This window comes from Balaenoptera physalus (genome assembly GCF_965194825.1).
Source record: "Balaenoptera physalus genome assembly, chromosome: 4".
In the NCBI taxonomy this organism is placed as follows: domain Eukaryota; kingdom Metazoa; phylum Chordata; class Mammalia; order Artiodactyla; family Balaenopteridae; genus Balaenoptera; species Balaenoptera physalus.
This window is the reverse complement of record NC_138891.1, coordinates 36915022-36941152: the sequence shown is the minus strand read 5'-3', so window position 1 is coordinate 36941152 and position 26131 is coordinate 36915022. Positions and strand designations below refer to the sequence as shown.

General features: G+C 38.7%; 1 protein-coding gene across 1 annotated transcript in view; it reads left to right on the top strand.

The window, feature by feature from the left end:
• Positions 1–20911, top strand: part of PLCH1 (phospholipase C eta 1) — a 235356-nt gene extending 214445 nt beyond the window's left edge. Inside the window, 14 exon segments of the mRNA XM_082459515.1 lie at positions 3477–3656; positions 3748–3855; positions 4883–5007; positions 9787–9871; positions 11816–11962; positions 12204–12283; positions 14606–14960; positions 17411–17482; positions 17485–17546; positions 17549–17657; positions 17660–17757; positions 17759–17857; positions 17859–19286; positions 19288–20911. Of these exon segments, the coding sequence (XP_082315641.1) occupies positions 3477–3656; positions 3748–3855; positions 4883–5007; positions 9787–9871; positions 11816–11962; positions 12204–12283; positions 14606–14960; positions 17411–17482; positions 17485–17546; positions 17549–17657; positions 17660–17757; positions 17759–17857; positions 17859–19286; positions 19288–19497 (3158 nt within the window). The 3' untranslated portion in view covers positions 19498–20911.
• Positions 20912–26131: the final 5220 nt, after the last annotated feature.

Here is a 26131-nt window from a genome sequence, read left to right as displayed (position 1 = left end):
AATTAAACTTTTGTTAATCGGATCATCAGCACACATTTCTGGAACTGTGTAGAATCCAGCTTGGGTGTCAGGAAACTGATTGCTGGTACAATGCTTAGCTTACAGGGAGGGCTCTACTGATTACTTTGCCTAATTGGCTAGAGGTCAGAGAAATTTCCAACAGGGCAGAGGAAGACTTTATTATTATTAAAAAGACAAATGTATCAGAGCAAGGTCTTCCCAGTCTTCAAACTATGGAGACTTGACCTAGTTTGATGGCCAGATCACAGATGGCTGTTCCAAGTGTGAATGGCTAGAAGAAAGAGGAAATTAATTGACAAATACAACATCTTGAAACGCCCTGTATTTTCTCATTGAAAATTTTGACCTTGATGAAAATAATTTAATCCACAGATTGCAATTTTAACAACAAGAGCAGAAATTTCAGAAGCATTGACTCTTTCACAGTTTCTTACCCATCAGTTGCCGTATGTGGAGTTGAGAAATTCTAGTTACAACTGTTCTTACCCTGAGTTTCCTGCTAGCTGCTCTTTCTCTTTATCCTCTTCCTTTCTCACTTGTATTTTGTTCAGTTAATGGGTGTTTATGAAAATAAACCGTGGTCATATGGGTTTTCAATCTAATTGTAATTTTAGTGGAAGAGAAGTGTACGTCAGAATCTCCCATTTTCTTGTGTCTCAGTGAAGGGAAAACAACATTGTGCTGAGTCTTATGTCCTCACAACCTCCAGGATTCTTTCCTCAGATCTTTCTTTTTTTCCCCCCATTCCACAAGTGTATCTTTTTCTATCTGCAGATTTTCTTCCCTTTGGTGTTTATTCCTTCTTTAGATGGTGACAATTATTAAAAAAAAATTAATTTCACATGTGAGAACATGAGAACCTGTAGGATTCTCAGCAAGTGAACATCACATTCTTTTCTTTTTCCAGATTCTTTTCCATTATAAGTTATTACAAGGTATTGAATTTAGTTCCCTGTGCTACACAGTAGGACCTTGTTCTTTATTTTATATATAGTAATGCATATATATTAATCCCAAACTCCTAATTTATCCCTCCCCTTTCCTCTTTTGTAACCATAGGTTTGTTTTCTATATCTGTGAGTCTATTTCTGTTTTGTAAATCAGTTCATTTGTGTCATATTTTAGATCCCACATGTAAGTGATATCATATGATATTTGTCTTTCTCTGTCTGACTTTGCTATATGATAATCTCCAGGTCCATCCATGTTGCTGCGAATGGCATTATTTCATTCTTTTTTATGGTTGAGTAATATTCCATTGTATATAAGTATCACATCTTCTTTATCCATTCCTCTGTTAATGGGCATTTAGGTTGCTTCCATGTTTTGGCTATTGTAAATAGTGCTGCCGTGAACACTGGGGTGTGTGTATCTTTTTGAATTAGAGCTTTCATCTTTTCTGGATATGTGCTCAGGAGTGGGATTGCAGGATCATATGGTAACTCTATTTTTAGTTTTTTAAGGAACCTCCATACTGTTCTCCATAGTGGCTCCACCAATTTACATTCCCACCAACAGTGTAGGAGGGCTCCCTTTTCTCCACACCCTCTCCAGCATTTATTATTTGTAGACTTTCTGAGATGACTGTTCTGACCAGTGTGAGGTGGTACCTGAACATCACATTCTTACAATATCTGCCCACAGCTAGAAAATAAACTCAGGAAGTATTTTAATGGAGTTAAAGGTATATTTGGTTCATAGAAATATAATTTCTACTACATGCCTTAGGTAATCATAATCCTATTAGCTTAATGGAAAATAATATTGAGGACTATTTAGTTCCTGAACTTTACCTGTTTTTGTCTTTTCTGTGTGTGTGTGTGTTAGCCACAAAATAAGCAATAGATAATGAATGCATGGCTCATCCTAATGCAAAGCAACTCAACTCTATTAATATACTAATTGACATGTACCTAATTAGCAAGGTCATCTTACTGATAATGTGGTGTGCGTAATTTATGTAGAGAGACAGAGAAAATAGTGGTACTAATTTTAGTGCTACTCCATCTGAATGTGGTTTGTCAAAAAGACTATATTTTCTCTTATCATGTTCACAGTATTTCTCATCAAAATCTACAAATATGATCATTTTTAGTATGCTTGAGATATGTAAACTATGCTAAGTTATGTCAATAAGCTATTGATATATTTGATAAGGAAAGAGTCTATATGAGGGAAATCATCAGATTAAACACTGTAATCCTCTAATTTCTTTGCCTCCCACTTGTGTTTATGACTGTTCCACGTGGTAGAGTGTAGTTGCTAGTCATTTGGCCAGTGTTTAATAACTAAGGGTTTACAACCCTAAGGACAACAAGGGCCCTGGGAGACTGTGTGCATGAATAAACATGCAGAGTCTGGATACAGTTCAGGCCCAGTAAGATTATAATTCTTCTCCTTTGTTTCTTGGGCCATGTACCTCAGTCTGGGTTCAGAGCACACGTTGGAATGAGAATGAGACTCTGGGCATGTTTGGATCTTTATCTAGGCTGGTGTATTCCAACAGGTCCAGATGACATGGGGTGGTCATTTTGGGGCTGGGGTATGGATGTCTGGTGAAGGGGTGGGATGGGTGGGAGCATTTTAGATGTGGTACAAAAGATAGTACTGGGAGAAAAGGGTAAGATATTAAGTAATTGGAGGTTCACTCCATCATGACCCCCTAACTTGTAGCTTCGTTGGTCCTGGATTAACCCTTTCTGATGATGCTCCAAGCAGAAACTTTAATATAGGCTTCCTGTTTTTTAACCTCCCTTTACTTTTCCATTATTTATAAATCTGGCTAGGTGGATGACTGTTCTTGTTTCTGAAACTTTTATTTCTTTATAATGTTCTTTTGAATTCTTTTTCCATTATTATTCCTTTCTCCCAAATAGGTTTTGACTGGTTTCATAATTCTATTCAAAGTAACTTTAAAACCCAATTTTCCTGTTTTGGAATTGGTCTTTTCCCTTTATTTTCTTCAACTCTGAATGCTGTCACTTAATGTGTTTCATATGTATGCTTTTTAGATGAATGCCTTCAATGAATGTCTCCCTTTTATCAGGAATGAGTTACAAAGATAGTTTTATTTATCCATAGGTGTCTTGATCTCTGGCAAAGCTATTCCGTTTGAATCATGCACCTAGAAAATAATTTTCCTGTCTGTCCTCTTCATACTAGTCAGATAGACATGAAGTAGTGAGATGATTGAATTCTTGGGAGAATGTGGGATCCAGAAATAGGCAGTTATCTGAGCAAGATGCACAGCTCTGATCTGAGATGGCAAAAGAGTCCCGAGAGTGGAACTTTATAGACCTTTCTTGCTTAGGAGCTGCGCCTGCTCTGGTTGAATTCACTCTTTTGCTCTGCCTTTTATTATGGGTGTAATCCGACATCATTATAAGATCTTTTATGAGTGGTGTTTTCTTTGCAGCAGTTCTCACGTTTCTGTTTTCTTTGTTAAAAACTTCTAGGAACCACAGGAAATGTGTTATCATTCAGTGAAACAAGAGCACATCAGGTGGTTCAGCAGAAATCTGAGCAGTTCATGATTTATAATCAGAAGCAGCTCACGAGGATTTATCCCTCCGCCTACCGCATCGATTCCAGTAACTTCAACCCTCTGCCCTACTGGAACGCAGGTTGCCAGCTAGGTGTGTATGCCTCGGGGAGGAGCGGTTCTCCGTGTGTCTTGACTCCACGCTGCCGTCTTGCCTAATTCTCTTAAACTTTGAACTTGCACAGTGGCATTGAACTACCAGTCTGAAGGGCGAATGATGCAGTTAAATCGAGCCAAATTCAAGACAAATGGCAATTGCGGCTATGTCCTCAAACCCCAGCAGATGTGCAAAGGTGTGTGTTAACTTCATAGTCACGGCTCTGAACGCAGGAGACCTCTATTGAAGGAGCTCTGTGGAAAGTGTGATGCCTCTGTTTTGCAACATGATTTTTAAAAAAGAGATAAATTCGGTATTGAAATGTAAATAAAGAACTCTTGTCACAACTGTTTAGTATTTGGGTAGCGTGATGTTTAGAATGTTCCTTGTGATGTTATGCACTTAAAGAGGGACATAGATAATAGCAGTGGATTGTCACCTGAAATCCAGTGGTCCAGCATGATATTCACTAGGCATTATTTGTAAACTGAATGCTTTCAGAAACTCTCTAAGGGAGTATGAGTCTGAGACCTGCTGGCAAAATTGTAATAACACCTGAAACAATTTTATCAAGCCCTTTTTAGTCAGTTTATTCCAATTACAAAACAGTGCTAACACCAACAACAAAAAAAGGTAATGCAATGTTAGATCAAAAACACTTCCTTTTGGTTCTGCTCATTAAAATTCTTTTTAAAATTTCCAAGTTGGATTTTTAACAGTTCAGGTAAAAAACTGTTGACAGATGTGTCTTCAGAATTTTGTGCTTTGCGTGTTTTCTTGCTATGCTGTTTACTTAATTTCAGGTCTTCTTTCTGTTTATTATATTCACTCTATACCTGCAATAGTTTAGGATGGAAAATTATGTGAATCTGACAACTGCTCCCCTTCTCTATACTACGGACATTCAAATAAAATGTTCCTCTTACCCCCTGCCTTGGTTGATAATTGCATCACAGACACTTGTTTTAAATGGGTCCAATCTTCTGGCCTTTGGGAGCATAGATTCTAACAAAAAAACACAGCTATGGAAATGCCAGCTGGCATTGCCTTCAGGCAAAAGCCACGCTGATAGTTAACGTGATAATTTGTTTGCTTTAAGAAACACTATAGTAATCCAGCATCTATTGTTTCTTTGTTCTGCAAGCTTAAGGTATGTGGGTGTGGGTGTGTATTTTTCCATGCCACCAAACCTAGATTTTTAACCTCTACTTTACTTGGCTTAGGTACTTTCAACCCTTTCTCTGGTGATCCACTTCCTGCCAACCCTAAGAAGCAGTTCATCCTGAAAGTGATTAGCGGGCAGCAACTCCCCAAACCTCCAGATTCCATGTTTGGAGACCGAGGCGAGGTAAGCTGTATACGACCACGTGGTTAATTAATGTGATTTATTTTATTGTGTTTACATTTCATCTGAAATGTCTTAAGGGTTCTGTGTGTATGTGTGTTTGTAAATGAGCACTGACCTCAGCTCATCAGATATTGACTGACTTATTGGCAAAGCACACACAGTTCTTTCTGGAGTGCAGTGTATCATCTATTTCGGAGGCATGAGTGCAATGCAATTCAGTTCACGATTCAAGACTGACACTGGCAATGCTGAACTGAGATGCAAGGAGCAATTTCGTTATTAATAGACATGTTGCCTAGGAGAACATCCTAACCTTCCGTCCGCCTTCCTCATCCACTGTGACCCTCACCTCTGCTGCATATCGACCACCTGCTCCCTGGCCACAGGCTGGCTCTTGCCTTGCTGCACTTCTGTTGCGTGATTGTAAAATGTCTCCCTCTGTGACCACAGCCTCCGCTCTTTCCAGAGCTTTCATTCCGTTATCCCCACTCCACCTGCTCTTGGCCTCCTTGGCCTCCATTTTCTCCCTACCTGTCAGCGCCTCCTCTGTTCATGTTCTTCCTCTCAGGAGTGGTCCATCACTTCAGGCTCTTTGCCTCTCTCACCTGTTAAACTATCCTTTCTGGATCTTGAATGTCGATGGTGAAACCAAGCAGCTCTGCAGTGGTCCCACCATCAACTCTGTCTCAGATCTCCACCGACCCACACGTAGTGCTGCACTGCCATCCCAACTCCCCCCTGATCAGTCCTCTATCCTGTTCTCCACAGTGGCTATTTTCAACCTCGTCTCTCCTCAAACATTCGTTCTCATCGCTTTCTCCAGCAGATGGCCCCATGTCCTCCCTCTCGAAAGTAGGAGCTTCAGGTGGGACCATGTCTTCCATCTGCATTGCCTTCAGCCTAATCCAGGCCACCATCATCTCTTGGCAGTTCTGCTGCAGTAGCCTCCCAGCTCACTGGCCTCCCTGCTTCCAATTCTGTTCTCTCAGCAGCAAGAATAGTTATTTTGGTAGTATCAGAAAGTTTATCCTTACTTCCTCTTCTTTCCATTTTTCTTTATTGTCTGCAAAAAGGAAGACTCACTTCCTATATTTTCCCCCAAACTTTTTATTTTGAAAGATTTCAAACCTCAGGAAAGTTGCAAGAATAATAAAATGAACACCATATCTCCAGCACCTAGATTCACCAGTTAACTCATTAAATTTTATTACTTTTGCCTTATCTTCCTTTCATGTGTAAATGTGTGCATAAATATACATATACACATACATATATACTTATCCACATGAAAGGGAGAAATAAAGCAAATATAACAAAATTTAATTATATATATGTGTGTATATATATATGCATTTTCTTTTCTTTGGAGAGTCATTTGAGCGTAAGTTAACATCATGACCCCCAATCCCTAAATACTTCAGCATTTGTCTCTTAAGAACAAGAAGGTTATCCTGTATAACCGCAATACAGTCATTACACCCATGACATTCAATATCGGTACAATAATATATTTTTTTCTATTTTATTTTATTTTTTTAGACCATCAGAGCTTTATTCATTTTTTAAAATTTTATTTTAAAACAATTTTTATACAATTTTTACAGGTTACTGTCCATTTATAGTTATTACAAAATATTGACTGTATTTCCCACGTTGTACAATACATCCTGGAGCCTATCTTATACCCAATAGTTTGTGGGTACACTAATGTTATCTAATATAAAATCTATATTCAATTTTCCCCCATTGTCCCCAAATTGTTCTTACATCTTCTTTTTTTCTTTTTAGATTCAGAATCCAATTAAGAATCACACATTGCTTTTAGTTGTCATTTCTCTTTGGTCTTTTAAAATATAAAACAGTTCTCCAGCTTTTTTCATTATATTGATATTTTTTTAAATGTCCAAGCCAGTTGTGTCCAGAGTGTCCTTCAGTTTGGATTACCTGATTGTTTGTTCATGATTAGAATCAGACTAAACATATTTGGCAGGAATACTACATGGGCAATGTGTATCCTTCTCAGTGTATCATATCAGGGGCCACATTATGTCAGTTTATCCTAGGATTGATAATGTTACTTGGATAAGGAGGTTTCTTCCAGGTGTTTTTCACTGCATCGGTATTTCTTTATCTTTGTAATACATAGTCTGTGGGGTTAGAGTAATCATTTAAATGTATGAGGATTATCTTTCTTTTATAATTAAAATAAAATCCAACCTCCTTATTGTGGTTTATGAGGTTCTCTGTCAGGAGATTTTAACTCTTTTTTGAGCCATAGAACCCATTGGCATCTGATGAGGCGTTTGGACCCCTTCTCAGAATAGTGTTTTTAAATGCATAAAATAAAATAGATAAAGGTACACAGGACAAATTATATTGAAATTCACTTATCAGTATATTAAAAACAAACTGTGACATACAAATATGTATGCAATAAATAGCAGGATCTAGAGGGGGGTTGAATAACTATTAGAATTTTGAAGTCATGATAAGTATGGGTGCTACACGGAGATTTCTGCAACAACTATAATGTGACTTGAAAACATCTGTGATTTCTGCCAGGCACAGAACTACAGTACTAATAGTCTACTATTTGTACTTTAGTCAGAGGCTAATGAAAATATAGTTTCTCCCCCCCTCTAGTCCCCCTGAATTCTCAGCCTGTGATCTCTCGCATTGTTCATATCTCTGAGAATGAAATAATAATTTTTCTTGCTCCTAATCAGAAAATTGATTGTCATCTTTAATTTTCACCTTTTCTTTGCTCTCCACATCTACTCAATTAGCATCTCTTGGACATTCTACCTCCCAAATCTCTCCCTAATCTTGCTACCACTATCCAGTTCCATTCTCCCAGCATGTCACCTGGATTACAGCATGATGAAGTGGACACTGTTATCTTAGGTTTACAGATGAGGAAACTGAAGCACAGACAGTTACACAACTTGCCAAAGTCCAGCACAGGAACCAAGTGTCGAAGCAGGAAGTTGTTCTTCAAGCCTGTGGCTTCTTAAATTCCTTAATTTAGACTTAATTTAAGCCTCTTAAATTCCTTAAGATTAAGGAATTTAATTTTATTTTCCTTAGTCATATTTATTAGCTGCCCCCAAATCCAAGACTCCCAATGGTACAGTTTTACCACAGTGTTCTATTCTAAGGAAAAACTTCTAGCATCAAAGAATTAATGGAAAAATGAGTAAACTTTAGCTGTGATTTATTTAGTAAACAAAAAGTGTGTCTATCCACCTAATTGTCTCAAAATGTTTTTCTATCATACCTCTAGCTCATATTCTGTGAAGTTCCCTCCAGAACTGTATTCTCCTTACTCTCCAAGCTCCTAAAAATATGTTTTCCCAGACTTCATAATTCTCTCCTTTCTGGGTTCCTTAGGATTTTATTCCTTCATTGCTACTTATCCAGTACTGGCACTACAAAGGAGGGCTCACAGATGACAAACAAAGCAGGATCCCTCTCCCAGAGGGCAGGGGGTATGGGGGAGGTGAAGGTGAGGAGGAGGGGCACTAAACACCAATATTTTTCTTTTGATTACCTTTTCATCTTTTTATTTTTAAATACTTTTAAATTCACATCATAGTACACAATTGATTTAACTACATTAAAGTGCACCAATCAAATGTGGATAACTTGATTAATTATTATGTAAGCAGATCAAGGTAGACCATATCCAGATGGAGTTAGAGTCTGTCATACAGAGTGAAGTAAGTCAGAAAGAGAAAAACAAATACAGTATGCTAACACATATGTATGGAATCTAAGGGAAAAAAAAAAAAGGTCATGAAGAACCTAGTGGCAAGATGGGAATAAAGACACAGACCTACTAGAGAATGGACTTGAGGATACGGGGAGGGGGAAGGGTAAGCTGGGACAAAGTGAGAGAGTGGCATGGACATATATACACTACCAAATGTAAAATAGATAGCTAATGGGAAGCAGCTGCATAACACAGGGAGATTAGCTCGGTGCTTTGTGATCACCTAGAGGGGTGGGATAGGGAGGGTGGGAGGGAGGGAGATGCAAGAGGGAAGAGATATGGGAACATATGTATATGTATAACTGATTCACTTTGTTATAAAGCAGAAACTAACACACCATTGTAAAGCAATTATACTCCAATAAAGATGTTAAAAAAAAAAAAAAAAAAAGAACATATCCAGAACCCCCAGAAGGCTTCCGTCCACCCTCCCAGTCGATATCTACTCCCAGTCCTCCCCTCCCCCCATCAAATACCAGTCCCTGTCAAAACAGATTCATTTAGTCTGTGCTCAAACTTTATGTAAATGGCTCTGACGGTATACACTCCTTCGTGTCTGGCTCGTTCCACATTATGGCTCTGTAGCACAACTTTGTTATTTTTTCATTGCTGTGTAGTATTCATTAAATGAATATTCCACAGTTTATCCATCTTACTCATAATGGACGTTTAGGTTGTTTCCAATGTGTGACTATCATGAATTCACCTGCTCTGAGCATTTCTGCATAGATAGAAGCTCTCATTTCTGTTGGGTATATACCTTCAATTGGAGTTGAAGGTTCATCGGGTTAAGTTTTTGTAGCATTAGTAGATATTGGCAAATAACAATGTAATCTTTTTTTATTCCTGCTTCATAGTTGACTCTGTTGAATCTGATACAATTTCTCTTTCTTAGTAAGCACCTAAATAAATGGGTTGCTGTTGATATGTGATATTTTGGCCAATATTCTTAAATTAACATGTGTAGAAATTTATCAGTTGTAGTAATACTTTCTTTATTTATATAGATCATTGATCCTTTTGTAGAAGTTGAAATTATCGGATTGCCAGTAGATTGTTGTAAAGATCAAACTCGTGTGGTAGATGACAATGGTAAGATTATAATCTCTGTTCACTTTTAATAAGGATGCTCTAGAAATAGAGTTTGCACTAAAAAAGAGAATTTTTCTACATGGAAGAGAAACAAATTTCTAAAATCTGTAACTGCCATCTGAGTTTTGTTAAGATTTTTCAACACATAAAACTAAGTAAATATGGGATTGATGCATGGTATATCTTGATGGATGTTGTAATCTAGGCTGTCAAGACTTCTGCTTTTGAAGCAAATGGTTTTTTCTAGTGAAATGAATGATATTTTAAAGATCTGGGTTAAAACTTCATGTAGGAAAATGACTCGTTATATTTTTATATTGTTTTCATGACATGAGTTGCCTCAAAGTTCTCATTTGTGAAGCCCACGTCCTAATGATTTCTCATTTTTTTCTGGAGCATGTACAGCTGTAAAGGCAAGTGCAGCATGCTCTGGCAAGTTTACTTCTTGAATATGTACTTGTGGTGCATGGGCAGCCTTCTTCTTCTGTTTTGGCCATCATGTAAAGAAAACTTCGTTTACTCAAGCCTCATGTCTTTTTCACAGTAATCTTCTAAGGTTGTATTTATTCATACATATGACAAACATTATTGCATGCCTGTTTTTCTCAATCTCTAGTCCTTAATACTGTAAAAAATCTAAACCCCAATCCTCAAAACGTTTGGGAAATTAGAGGTTCCTAGAGAGACCTTAAGAGGAGTTTAAGGAAAGGAATTTGAGGGTTCAAGAGTAGCACAAACCTGTTACTTAGGAAATAACATGCTTAAAATAAGCAAACTTCCCATACTGCATTTTCCTACCAATGCTCAATGTATTTTTTTTGGTCTCAGAAATAATTGAGATGTCATCACTAAGTCAACAAAAAGTATCTCTTCTCTTGTTCAGGAGGGACATCTCAATGATTTTCAGTCCGTAATTATTTCATTAGCTAAGGCATTAGGGTTAAGTGGCTGATGCCTCCTGAACGCATACATTTAATAACATGAATTTTCATTTTTAGAAAAGAAGAACAAACTTATAGAGTACTTGAATTTTTATCAGTTTAATTATTTTATCTGAGAGAATTTTACCAAGGAATAAACGTGGTTTTGCCTTTTAGAATTTGAGTTGAATTATATGCCTTTCCTATTAATTTTCAGTAGCTATGAAGCTATGTCATCTTTCATGTATTAAGGTCTTGCTTCATGAGAATCCACTGGAAATCACCAGTGCCTCGTCTCCTTTGGCTCTGTCACTAGTTGTATGATGTTAGGCATGTTATTTTCTCTGAACATCAGTTTTTCTCGACTATAAAACGAGCATTATATTTCCTATGTTAAAAAGTGAGCATGGGTTACTTGTGTAATTTTTAAGAGTTATATATTTTTGAAAGTCAGTAATATATATTTTTTCTTAATTAGAAAAAAACCTCTGCCCTGCCACCCTTAGAGGATTACCATAAGAATTAAATGCGATGGTATATGTACCATAGCATTGAAACCTTACAAAATGCTTGCTGGTGATGCTTACAGCAGCAGAATCTTTGGTGGGTGAGAAGCATCATTCTACTGGGGTGGGATGGGGTGGGATGGGGGTGGGGGAGAGGAATCATTCTTTATTGCTTTTGCTAAAACATTATTCTTAGATCGCTACTATAGATACTTTCTGAGCTTATCGAAACATTCTGGATATTGTCTAAAAGAGCTTTCTCTACAGTGCAATTTGGCATCAAAGATTATTAGAATTGATGTAATGATTTACAGGCAATTTCTTACCAATTATTTTCTAGCAATGGGGTAAACTCCAAGGCTTTATTTCAGTAAGGCATCCCGGGGTGGCTCAGTCGTCTTCACGAGTTTAATAACCATTGCAAGCAATTTTCACTGTCTGCTTTGCAGATGTTGCTGCTAAATCATTTTTAGCCAACCCCTTTGCTTTTCTAATTTGTCTTTTCCTATGTCTCTGAGGATTTAACCCTGTGTGGGAAGAAACCCTCACATTTACAGTACACATGCCAGAAATAGCTTTGGTTCGGTTCCTTGTGTGGGATCACGATCCGATTGGACGAGATTTTGTTGGGCAAAGAACTGTGACCTTTAGCAGCTTAGTGCCTGGTAAGTCTGGCTGGCCTTTTTTCTCTCTAGACTGACCATTCCTTTTCTTTGGAAGATTTAATATATGATATGTGATATACATGATCCATGGCATATATGATATATAAAATATGTGTTATATGATAATGTGAGTGTTAACATAAAGAACTGTAGTAAAGTCAGGTATTTAATTCTCTTGCACCCATGGGAAAGCCAAATGCAAGTTCAACTAAGAGGAAACTACTTTCTCTACTTTTATCAGGCTACCGGCATGTCTATTTGGAAGGACTGACAGAAGCGTCCATATTTGTCCACATAACAATCAATGAAATCTATGGAAAGGTAAGAAAGATCACAGGGCTTAAAGCCACATGCAACAATAATATGGTCCTTAATAAAGTTTTCTAATTCATTGCATAAAAGGGAACGTGTATCTTGACAGGCTGTTTTTTTAACAGAAAACTCTAGGGAAGCCCAGCCCACACTGTTCTCAGTGTGCTTTCCTGCCCACAGGTCTCCGTCCATGTGTGCTCCTTCCTCTTTTCAGGGGTGTGTACTCATTCCCTCCACCTAGGGGCCCTCTCTGGGCTTAAAAGAATTGAGAAAACTATTACTCTCTAGGGCAATCATTTGTTTGACTAAAACAGTGAAGATAGACTTACATATTTGAATTTTATTATAATCCTTAAAAAGACCCAGCTGGCTGCAGTGGGAAATGTAGTCTCAGATGTTTGATTTACCTGTACTAACCGGGCTATGATCCCAGCCAGTTCTAGGCAGGATGCATTCATTTAGTGCCATTGTATTCAACTGGAAACCGAAAAATCACGAATGAATTAAAAGCCACCCACAGGACTTAAAAGGAAGAGACCATAAAAGTGCATTCTAGCTCTTTGCTGATGCCAATTTCTTCATTGCAGAGCTCACTTGAGATTTACAAATCAATAGGCTGTCCTCTGGTAATGCCGAGTAATTGGGGACTTGGCCACTGGAATCAATTTTCAGGACTAGATGTGATTTGGAGGGACTGTAGCATTGACCAGGGCCCAGGAATGTCCAGTGCTCTTTATCAGAAGGTCTGCATTGCCTGCAGCTCCTCCTCCAGAGGTATATACATTCTCTGTGCTTCCGCTTCCTTATTTGTACATGTGGGGTAAAAGTAGTACCTACTTCATAAACAAATACTTTATTTTTAAAAAGATGCCTGGCACATAGTAAATGCTCAAAAATGTTGGCTAATATTAATATTATTAAAGGCTATAATCCAACTGGCAGGTAGTGGACCAATTTGGCCTGAAATAGGAGGTATGTGTTTATTCTCACATCCATCAGTTGGGAGGGGTGAGGTGCTAAGGATCCTAATTTCTAAGAGTGATAAAGTTTTATGACTTTCTGTGTTTAGTCCTGGGTTTCTATTTGTGCTACTTGTTGGGCTCTCTCCTCTGGCCTAAACATACACAAATGTAAATGATCGAAAAATGATTCTTGAATTTCTAGGAATCCCAGGTGAACAAAGCAGCATCTCTAGCACTTAACATGCCTGAGGGAAATAATAAAGATCAGTTTGTTAAAAACTTGAGCCGAGGGGCTTCCCTGGTGGCGCAGTGGTTGAGAATCTGCCTGCCAATGCAGGGGACACGGGTTCGAGCCCTGGTCTGGGAAGATCCCACAGGCTGTGGAGCAATTAGGCCCGTGAGCCACAATTACTGAGCCTGCGCATCTGGAGCCTGTGCTCCGCAACAAGAGAGGCCGCAATAATGAGAGGCCCATGCACCGTGATAAAGAGTGGCCCCCACTTGCCACAACTAGAGAAAGCCCTCGCACAGAAACGAAGACGGAACACAGCCATAAATAAATAAATAAATAAATAAATAAATAAATAAATAAAACTTGAGCCAAGAAGGTGTTCTGTAGGACTTGTGTTCTCTCTCCTAAATAAATGTCCATGTGTAAGTCATTTATTACTTTCAAGGTGTGTTTGGGTTGATATGCATAAACCACAACATGATGGTGGTGAATTGAGCAATGAATGAACTTGTGACTAAAAATCCAAAGTGGGAGAAAGGGTTTATAGAGCATATGTGTTCTGTCTCCTTCTGTTTTTACTTGTGCAGCCTTCTTGAATGAGCCCAAATTGTGTTCTGTTGTGCTTTTTTCCCCCTTGCAGTGGAGCCCTTTAATACTCAACCCCAGTTACACTATATTGCACTTTCTAGGAGCTACAAAGGTAGTTTCTCAGCATGGTGCTTGGTTGTTGCTGGCGCGTTTCTCTTTCAGTGGTCATGGCGGCATGCTCTCTCACATCGCTCCATCTTCCTGCTTACCACTTTAAAACATGCATCTGTTGCTTTAAGGTGGCTCAAGTTCATTATAGTCTTTTCACTGTGGAAACTCTTCCTACCACCTTGTCATCTTTGGGCAGGAAACTTGTGGGAAAGCTTGGTTGTGAAAATGGGAGGCTGCCTTCCTCCCAAAGTCAGGTTGATAAGATGTGCATGACGTTGTGCAAACATGCTGTGAGCTGCTGTTTTCTTGGTTTGAATATTCTTCAGTGGCTGTGAGATTTCGTTTTGTATCCATTTTTCATGGAGCTGTCATTGAAAAGGCAAGCAGCTGACACAGTGGTATTTGCTTAACTTGTGCTTGGTCCTTTTGTGTCTTCAGAACAGACAGCTCCAAGGTCTGAAGGGGCTGTTCAATAAGAATCCCAGGCACAGCTCTTCGGAAAACAGTTCCCATTATGTTCGGAAGCGATCGATTGGAGATAGGATTCTGCGACGCACAGCCAGTGCTCCAGCCAAAGGCAGAAAAAAGAGCAAAATGGGCTTCCAAGAGATGGTAGAGATAAAGGATTCTGTGTCTGAGGCTGCAAGAGATCAAGATGGGGTCCTGAGAAGGACCACACGCAGTTTGCAAGCACGCCCTGTCTCTATGCCTGTTGACAGAAGTCTTCTGGGGGCTCTGTCGCTGCCTATATCCGAAACTGCAAGAGACACAGAAGGAAAAGAAAACTCTCTGGGTAAGATGCTTTAAGTTTCTCTAAGAATACACCCCTTTAAGGCCCATTTTGGTCCCTAATTACCATTATGACATGGCTGACATTTTGTAGTCAAAGTAAAATATACTGAAAAATAAATCATTACAGTACATTACAGTGTTTACCTTTTAGACCATATTTTAAACTTTGGGGAGTGGGTGGTAGAAGAGCTATCTCCTAGTCACCTAAAGCCTCGAAATAACATTGACATCTGAAATTGACAGTGAGGGATCAGATGTGATGGCATGGAGCCTACGGGTCTATGAGGTACCACAGAGGGAGGTGAAACCTGCAAAATGTGAGCAGAGATCATGGTTTTCTAAGTGGGTACACTATTTACTGATTTTCTGAGGAGGAATAAAATTAAATTGACTTTTCTGAGGTTCAGTTTAGTTATATTTCTTTCCCACCATATAACATGTTTCTACAATTGGAAATGTTTATGGAGAAAGAGGAAAAGCCAGATGTTAAAAGTAATCCACCTTCTTCACTTGAGAAATCTTTGCTTCCTCAAGAGGTAGCTTATTAGCTGTTTTCCTGCGGCCTCGTTTCCCTGACCGCTGGATGTTGGCAGGGAGGGAAGCACGTCTGCAGCTCCTGTCCATTCACAGATTCCTCAGGCATAGGAACCAGGCATTACCCATCTTTTCCCCTAATTTGAGCATAATGCTTCACTCATATCAAGAACGTGATAAAGAGTGATATCTGCTTTACAGTGTACCAAAGAGCTCTTGCCTTGTGTCGGTGACCCTTCCCCCACCCTATTTTAGATAATTTAAGCACCAAAACTGTGTCCATGTGAGGTCTCTGCAACAAATAAGTTTTAATTAAATCAAAATCACTTCAGACAGTAGAATGTGATACCTCTTTCTTTTAGCAAAATTCTTTCATCATGCAATCTAATTTCAATGATCTATTTTCTCACAAACACCACTTTGCTTGTATTGATTTTTATTGTAAGATATTGTAGGGAGACAAACCAATTTTTGAATGCTTTATTTGAAGGAGAAAAAGGCAGTTAACAAGTTTGAAATTTTGCTAAGAGCAGTATCAGAGAAGAGATGAAATATATGCTTTAAAATTTATTTCAAAACTCCATTTTGGGGGAAAGTAAACTATATATAAATATAAATAACTCCATTTTGGGGGGAAAATAAAGCAAAAGAAATTAGTAATAATTAATCCTGTAATGCCACAATTAAGATGTTACTACCATTAAGGTGAGTTAGAAAGCAATAGTTATGTTTCTTTACTCCCTTTAAAAAACAGGAAAGTTATATGTTATTCATATATATATAGCATAATATATTTCATAATAAAGTATAAAACTTATAAATATGGAGCAGTACATAACCATGCAATGATTCAAGTTATCATGTAGAAGAAAAATTAAGTGGAAAAAATTCAGAATAAAAAATTGTATACATAATTCTGTCCCTCTACAAAAGCTTACAGTGGCTATCTGAGTGGTAACATCATATAATCTTTATATTTTTCCTTATCATTTTTGGGTTTATCAAATTTTTATGATGAATTCTTTTAGTTAGGAAAATATTTAATAAAAAGTTAAACATATTTTCTTGATTCTCATAACTGAAAGCATAAAATCCATTAAAATAATGTGATTAAGAATCCTTGAACACCTAATATCAATATTGTCTTAGCACTATACTAAACAGGATGGGGTACCCCAAGTTACTTTGAATTGTGTATTTTTATAGTTTTCCTTACTGTGCCTGATATCTTACTACCTCTTTTAGGGGAGAATGCAATATGAAATTTATGTATTAAAACCAAAAAAATAGGATCAACGGAAAATTAGATATTAGCAATGGTATAGAATTGGTGACCAAGTCTTTATTTTTACATTTTAAAGTCAACAGATACTGATATTTTAATGCATCTATTGCACCCTCCAATTTGTTTTAGAAATTAATTGGTTAAAATCAGTATTTTGCCAAAATGTTTTTCAAAATGATTTGTGTGGGGTTTTTTTTTTTCTCTAACACATGTATAACTTTGAAAGCTTACAGTATCTTGCTTACAGGTACCACAATACTTTGTTTAACAGAGCTGTCTTGTTCTGTTTTTATTGCCATGCTTCTGTGTAGTACAAATCTGAATAGGAAACAACTTAAGGTAATCTTCACTGTAAAAGTATGGTAACTCATTGACATTTTTTTTTTTACAATGAATATTACATCCTTAGCTGATGTAATAGCTATTCAAAGGGAAGTTTCAGTGAAATTACTATATTTTACCATTTATCCATCACACAGACACTTTGTTGCAAATCTATGCAATCCATAATTATATTGTCACGATGTAACAGATTTACATTTTCCATTTGTCTGTCTGAAGACAAACATGAGTGTTTGCAGGTCCTACATAAAGTGATACGTGTCACTTAAAATATTGTTTGTTTCATTCAGCAGAAGATAAGGATGGCAGAAGAGATGGGAAGGCAAGTATAAAAGACCAACATTTTCCAAATTTCAACAAAAGGTATCCGCTTCCTCCAGCGCTCTCCTCCACAAAGACATCAGCCACTGGGACTCTGCTGTTTCTATACCGCCAACTTGTCAATCACAGAACAGTTGGTACCAGGTCCAAAGGGTGGGAGAACCAAATCAAATGTGTTAAGTGATCGCCAGGAACACCAGTGCACCAACAAATCCCTCTCCCCAAGCAGCATTTGGCTCGTGACCCTGCAGTTATCCTAACACAAGATCTGTGTGGTGTGAAAACCAAGGAAAACGGGAATGCTGGGGGCTTCGTGGGTAGGGAAAAGCGCATTGTCAGGAAGCATCCTTTCTCAAAGCAATCTGAGATTAAGAAGCTGGAAGGTAATTGGGATTAAGGGCAGAGCTGCAACATCCTTTTTCTTTGTCAGATGTCTCTACTCTCTGTTCTGACACACCTGACTTACATTCCACTGCAATTCTCCAGGAGAGTGAAATTTCCCATCTTATTGATAATGTCACTTTGACAAATGAGAATGAGCCTGGCAGTTCCATCTCAGCACTGATTGGCCAGTTTGATGAGACCAGAGACCAGGTTAACCCCACAGTTGTGTCACATTATCAGAGCCCCAGTGTGGTAGCGGGCCATCCTCCCTTGCCTACCATGGACCTAAAAATGCCCTTCAAGCATGGCTTTTCCAGTGGAAAACCCAAGTCATCCTTCCTGTGCTCATCTCCTGAGCAGATTGCATTCTTGGGGCACGAGAACTCTGAATGCTCAACACATGCAGCTGTTTGTGAAACTATCTGCACTCCTGTCTCTAAAACTAAAGCAGATGATGACCTTTCTGGGAAGACCAAGACAGGGGCCATGGAAAACAATCTGCCTCTGTCCTCTAATAATCCTCCCTGCTGGTTACCAAAAAGTCCCACCCACAAAAAAGACTGGGAAATACTGAAGAACCGCAGCCCTGCCACTTCCACTGACTTGACACTGGAAGATGTAATAGTGGATCCCACTCTCTGTTTAAATTCTGGGGAGAGCAGTCTCGTGGAAATGGATGGAGACTCACAAAGTCTGCCTTTAACAACCTACGGATATAGGAGAGAGGACACAAGTCACCTCGCTTCTCCTTTAAAACTGAAATACAGTCAGGATGTGGTGGAACATTTTCAAAGAGGCTTGAGAAATGGCTACTGTAAAGAGACTCTCCACTCTTCTGTCTCTGAAATATTCAACAGTATTCAAGATGTCAAAAATCAAAATATTTCTCATCTAGCCTATCAGGGTGCTGGTTTTATGCATAACCATTTCTCAAATTCAGATGCAAAAAAGAACCAGACCCCTGGGCCCCTGTCTAGCGTTCAAGACATGCATGACCCTGCCCCCGAGCGGTCCACACACCCTCCTCTGCCTGCTCTGAAGCTGCCCAGTCCTTGCAAATCCAAAAGTCTGGGGGACTTAACATCAGAGGACATCGCCTGTAATTTTGAAAGCAAGTACCAGTGTATTAGTAAGAGCTTTGTTACAACTGGCATCAGAGACAAGAAGGGCGTAACTGTGAAAACAAAGTCGTTAGAGCCTATAGATGCCCTGACCGAACAGCTGCGGAAGCTTGTGTCCTTTGACCAGGAAGACGGCTGCCAAGTGCTGTATTCCAAGCAAGATGTCAATCAGTTCCCCAGGGCCCTGGTCAGAAAGTTGTCATCCAGAAGTCAGAGCAGAGTGCGCAATATTGCCAGTCGCGCCAAGGAAAAGCAGGAAGCCAACAAGCAGAAAAGTGTGAACCCCAGCCCTGTGGGAGGAGTGGTTCTTCGAAGCAAACCCTGCGCGCCGGCGCCCGCGGGGGAACCGGCACTCCACCGGCTCGTACATCGCGGGCTACTTGCGGAGCGCCAAGGGCGGCTGCGGCGTGGAGGGCCGCGGCATCCCCGAGGGCGCGTGCGCAGCCCTGCGCTCCGGCCATGCCGACCAGTTCTGTTCACATCATTCCGTTTTGCAGACCGAGCCGAGCAGTGATGATAAACCAGAAATTTATTTTCTTTTGAGACTGTGAATTACATAAAGCTGCATTTATTTTTATTTTTATTTTTTTTACATTTTAAATAAGCTGCATTTTCACTGTTTACAAGATATTCTGTAGAATGTCCGAGTTTTCAGTAAATATGTTCCTTGGCTTTGAGATGATTTTAAAATGTATTTTTAAACTTGCATTACCGTCTCCCTTTGACTCCGTGTGTTCTTCTTGTTCATGCGTTTGTATGTAGCTTCGGGTGACACTTCCCGTGTACCTTTCTGACCTTTCTCCCCTGAGCTGTAAACTCTATCGGTATGATGTATGTGCATGCCCTAGATGTGAAACTTCTCAGCAGCTTGGTTTCTACCGTCCATATGTTTCACCAAGATGCTCTTTGCTCTGTGTCCTCAGATCACAGTCACAAATGTAGTCATTTTTACTCTCTGTTAAGAGATTTTACAAAGGACAAAGGGATGAATTCTTTATTTTAAAGCCATTATCATTTTTCCTAGTTTTTGTTCTTTACTAAGAAGCCCAGCTGCATTTTTGTAACTCAGTTAAAAGAAGATTCAGATAGTTAACTTACTTTTAAGATTTCTCTACCCCACCCAGAAGGAGAGTTCAAAGGAGATTGGTAGCTGCTCCCTCCACACCCTCTCATTTTTGAGTAGGCTGTGAGGGCAGGAGGAATAAAGCAAACTTCTGTATATAAGGACAAAATTGTTTGTTTCACATAAATTTTGTTACATATTTTTGCTAATGGCTTTGTATGTAACAAGAACACAGTTGCCAAGCTATTTGTTGTACTTTTGAATTTTCGGATTAAATTATAGACTGCAAATAATGGCTTTCAGAATGAGGGACTTCCAGCAGATGCTAACAATAACAGTAGCACAAATTGAAAACTTCCCAAAGCTTTCCAGAAAAAAAAAAAATATTTTCTCATGATAAAACCCAAGTGAATAGATAATTCGAAGAAAGCTTTTCCCTTCAGGGAGCCAAGTAACTATATTTTAGTACCAACATACATTATTTTCACTGTGAATCCATTTTTTATTGCATGTTCAGATGTCCCTCTTTGCTTTTTTGTAACATTAACTGCAACGATGTTCTTCTTGGAGTTCATGAAAATAAAATTAAAGGAGATTTTTAAACACTACGTGAATTTTTTTTTTTTTTTTTTTTTTTGCAATTGAAGCTCATGTGATGACTGTTGAGTAGGGAACCCGAAGCACTCAGAAATATTTGCCTTTTCATCTCTTTGCAACAGAAGAGATCACTTCTACAGGGATAGTTTTAAGCAGCATTTCATGTCTTTGAGTGTTTTCACTGTGCTTTAAAGACCATATTTGTAAGGCGACTTGAGAAGAAATTCAATGTAATGAGTTTATTTGCATTTGGTGATGATGTTGCCAGTTTAAAAATCCCTCCCAAATCCTGCGTGTGACAGGGGGGTTGGGTGGGGTGGGCGGTGGGATGGAGGGTATGCAGGCAATGCAGGCAAGAGGCTGTATTTGGCCAATTAGGCCACCTGAATCTCTGTTGTGTGTGGGGAGAGTGGGGAGGAAAGCCGTTAGACTCTGCTTTCTCTCAGTTCCCAACCCTGAACTTCTCCCCAGTGCTGAGGGTCTTCCTCTCTCTGGACAAGCACTGGGATGCTGGTTGGGGTAGGGGTGTAATGGTGAAAGGAGAGGGACCCATTTTCCATCCCTTAGTGAACCTGAGATATTTCATCATCTTGGGGGGTTCTGAACCCACAAAGTTCCATCCTTAGACCTTGGTTTGTTTTTAAAGTATCTTTGTCTTAAAGAGATTAACATGGTATAAAGTTGTTGAAATTCATTTGCAAAAAGGTATAGAGTTTATCTGCCTTTTTAAACTTGATGGAATATGTATTCGATTTTTAATGGATATAGAGGCATTCTGATTATTTATTTATTTGGTTGCACCAGGTCTTAGTTGCAGCTCACGGGCTCCTTAGTTGCGGCTTGCCCACTCCTTAGTTGCAGCACATGGGCTCCTTAGTTGCAGCATGCGGGCTCCAGTTGCGGCATGTGAACTCTTAGTTGTGGTATGCATGTGGGATCTAGTTCCCTGACCAGGGATCAAACCCAGGCCCCCTGCATTGGGAGCACAGAGTCTTAACCACTGCGCCACCAGGGAAGTCCGAGAAATCTGTATTCTTAAAAAAATCCAGGAGTTTACATATGGATGTCCACCCTATCTCAAGGTGATTTAGTAGTAACATAAATGGTTGGTGCCAAGTGATGGGTTATGAGACCAATCGCCCAGGTACCCTGTGTGTCTGTCGCCTATACATGAAGTATTCTTCTACTGATAGACTTAGGAAGAGAAGGGAAAGTGAATTCATGATTACTATTTGGGGGTTGCCTAACAAGAAAGAGGAAGCAATAAAGCTTAAATTTTACTGCAAGCTTTCAGTGCTCGCGTTAGACTCCTGACCAGGGTTTCATTTGTTTGGAGGATGGATCAGGGACTCACTCAGTCACAAGGAAATCACACAGCCAGTGAGATCTCAAGCAAGATATTAACAGGCTTTCTAATTTTTTTCTTTTGAGAGCTAGAGAGTCCAGGAAGCCCCCATTCTCTGCCACGTCTGACTAGAGCAAGCCCTGTGAGCTTTCAAAGTTCTCTCATTTGACTCCTTTCTTAGAGGCTGGATGGAATATTCCAAGCCTGGGCAGCGACAGATGCCTGGGAGAGTTGCCTGCAGCAGTGGCAGTATCCACGAGGACAGAGTAAAGCTTCTTTTTTTTTAGTGAATCAGCTGTGCGTATACATATATCCCCATATCCCCTCCCTCTTGTAAAGCTTCTTAACATAAATCTGATCAAGCCATCTTTCCCACTTAAAACCCTTTAGTGGATCCCCATCACTTATGGAATAAGTTTCCATAGCCTTTGCATATAAGGTCTTTGATTTGGTACCTTTGTTTCTATAGCCTGGTCTCCTCTGCCTTAGACTGCCCTTTCCTCCTTTACTCACTACATTGTCCAAGATGTATCCTGGAGGGTCCTTTCCTCTAGAGAGCCTTCTCTGATTGTCATCTTCTCCTCCCTGGTTGTACCCAACCCATCAAGAATCCCTCAGCTCCATTTGGGGGCCTTTGACTGCCCTCGATTGTATCAGTCTGTTCACTTGTATGCCTCCCCCACTAGATGTAGACCTCTCTGAGGGCACTGATTAGGCCTTGTGCCCTTTCCTAGCTCAAGGCCTGGTACTTATTTGTATTCAGTAAATGTTTGATACATTGATGAATGAGAACTTAGGGAAAATGTGAGAGAAAACCTGTGTCTGCTGTCACAGTTTGTTGTGTGCAGGGAAGGAGGAAGAAGCCCAGAATCTTGTTTCAAGTGTGGTGATGACTGAATATATCTTTGTTTCCCTTTAATTTTTTCATTTTCCTTTTTCCGTCCAGCCCATCTTTTTCTCTCCTTTTTAATTTAGTATCTATTTAGTCATTTCCCATGAGTAAGAGTAGTTGATTTTTGTAAAGGATTCTGCAATTTAAAAATAGTTTTATATGTGGTGCATCTCGCTTGGTCCTTACAACAGTTTTGTGAAGAGATGAGGTTATCACCATTTCATAGCTTCCGAAAATTAATCTCAGTGAACGTGTGATTTGCCCAAGGTCATGGGACCTAGGAAATCACCAAGAAATGTTAATACAACTCCTGCTTTGGTTCTCTTTCCCCTATACACCATTGCCTTTCCTGAAGACTTTAGTGCATATTTGGTTAACATCCCTTCTGGGCTAGAGACTCAGCTGGCTTCTGGGATTATGAGAATAGGGACTTGTCTTTAGGGAGCCACCAGCTGGTAGAGATGCTGAGACATAATATATTGGTTTTGTTCCAAATGTCCAAATGTTTAGAAACATATTACATATGGTAGTTGAAAATATAAGGAAAAAGAATTAGAAAGTTATGTTGCCATACATATGACGTCCATGAATAACCCAGTTTTTGAAAAGTTAATAAACTTTATTTTTTAGAGCTGTTTTAGGTTCATAGCAAAACTGAGCAGGAAGGACAGAGATTTCCGCTATGCCCTCTGTTCCCGCCCATACGGCCCCATCTACAACTTCCTCCACTGTTGACATCATCTGCTACAGTGGCTGTATTTACTACAGTTGATGAACCTACAATGACACATTGTTATCACCTAAAGTCCATTGTTAACATTAGGGTTCACTCTTGGTATTGCAGTCTGTGGGTTTTGATGAATGTATAATGATATATATCCACCATTGTGATATCATACAGAATAGTTTCACTGCCCTAAAAATCCTTTATGCTCTGCCTATTCATCTTTCCCCCCCTCCACCCCCAAGCCCTGGAGACCATTGATCTTTTTACTGTCTCCATAGTTTTTCCTTTTTCATAGTGTCATATACTTGGAGCCATACAGCCTTTTCATATGGGCTTCTTTCACTTAGAAATACGCATTTAAATGTCCTCCAGGTCTTTTCATGTGTGATAGCTCATTTCTTTTTAGTGTTGAATAGTTTTCCATTGTCTGAATGTACTACAGTTTATCCATTTACCTACTGAAGGACATCTTGGTTGCTTCTAAATTTTGGCAATTATGAATAAAGGTGCAATAAATATCAATGTGTAGGTTTTTGCATAGACATAAGTTTTCAACTCATTTAAGTTAGTACCAAGGAGCATGATTACTGGATCATATGGTAAGAGTGTGTTTAGTTTCATAAGAAGCTGCCAAACTGTCTTCAAAAGTAGCTGTACCATTATGCCTTCCCACCACGCAATGAATGAGAGTTCCTATTGTTCCACATCCTCGCTAGCACTGTTCTTCTCCTTCAATATTGAATTGGTTGTTCTGGGTCTTTTAATCTTCATATAAACTTTAGAAATAGTCTGTTGATGTCCACAAAATGCTGGGACTTGATTGGAATTGTGCTGAATCTATAGATCAAGTTGGGATGAACTGACATCTTGACAATATTGAGTCTTTCTATCCATGAACATGCAATCTCTCCAATTATTTTATTCTCCTTAGATATACTGATATTTTATTGGAGTTTTGAGGCTTGCTTCATAGAGATCTTGTACACATTTTGTTAGGCTTATACCTAAGTATTTCATTTTTGGGGGTGCTAACATATAAGGTAGTGTGTTTTTAATTTCAAATTCCACGTGTTCATTCCTGGTATAAGGAAAGCAATTGATTTCTGCATATTAACCTTGTATCCTGCAACCTTGCTATAATCATTTATTAGTTCCAGGAGGTTTTTTTTTTTTAATTTTTTGTCAATTCTTCTAGATTTTCTATGTAAAGAATTATGTCATCTGTGAACAAAGACAATTTTATTTCTTTTTCAATCTGAATACCTTTTATTGTTTCCTTTTCTTGTCATGTTGTATTAGCTAGGACTTCCAGTACAATATTTAAAAGCAGAGATAAAAGTGGACATCCTTGCCTTATTCCAGATGTTAGCAGGAAAGCTTCGAATTTCTCACCATTAAGTGTGTTGTTAGCTGTTGGTGTTTTGTAGATGTTCATTATCAAGTTGAAGATGTTCCCTTGTATTCCTGGTTTGCTGAGAGTTTGTATCATAAATGCATGCCGGCTTTTGTCAAATGCTTTTTTTGTACCTCTTAATATGACCATGTGATTTTTCTTCTTTAGCCTGTTGATGTGATGGGTTACATTAATTGATTTTTGAATGTTGAAACAACCTTGCATACCTGGGAGAAATCCCACTTGGTCATAGTGTATAATTCTTCTTACACATTGTTGGACTTTATTTGCTAATATTTTGTTGAGGATTTTTACGTCAATGTTCGTGAGAGATATTAGGCTGTAGTTTTTAAATAATGTCTTTGTCTGGTTCTGGTATTAGGGTAATACTGGTCTCATAGAATGAGTTAGGAAGTATTCCCTCTGTTTCTATCTTCTGGAAGAGATTGTAGAGAATTGGTATAATTTCTTCCTTAAATGTTTGGTAGAATTCAGTAGGGAACCCAATCTGGGCCTGGTGCTTTCTGTTTTGGAAGGTTATTAATTATTAATTCAATTTCTTTAATGAATATAGATTTCTTCTTTGATTCGTAGGTTATTTAGAAGTGTGGTGTTTAATCTCCAAGTATTTGGGGATCTTCCAGTTGGCTTTCTATTATTGATTTCTAGTTTAATTACATTATGGTTTGAAAGCAGGCATTGTATGATATATATTCTTTACATTTATTAAGGTATGTTCTATGGCCCAGAAAATGGCCTATCTTGAATGTTCCATGTGAACTTGAGCAGGATGTGTAATCTGCTACTGGATGAAGTAATCAATAAATGTCTATTATATCCAGTTGACTCATGATGTTATTGAGTTCAACTCTGTCTTTATTGAATTTCTGCCTGCTGGATCTGTCCATTACTGATAGAGAAGTATTAAACTCTCCAACTCTATTAGTGTGTTCCATCTATTTTAGTTTTTTGCCTTATATATTTTGACACTCTGTTGTTAGATACATACACATTAAGGATTCACCCCTTTATCATTATGTAATGTGCATCTTTATTCCTATAACTTTCCTTGCTCTGGGTCTGCTGTCTGAAATTAATGTAACTATTCTCACTCTTTTTGATGAGTGTTAACATGGTATATCTTTATCTCTTTTTTTTTTTTTTAATT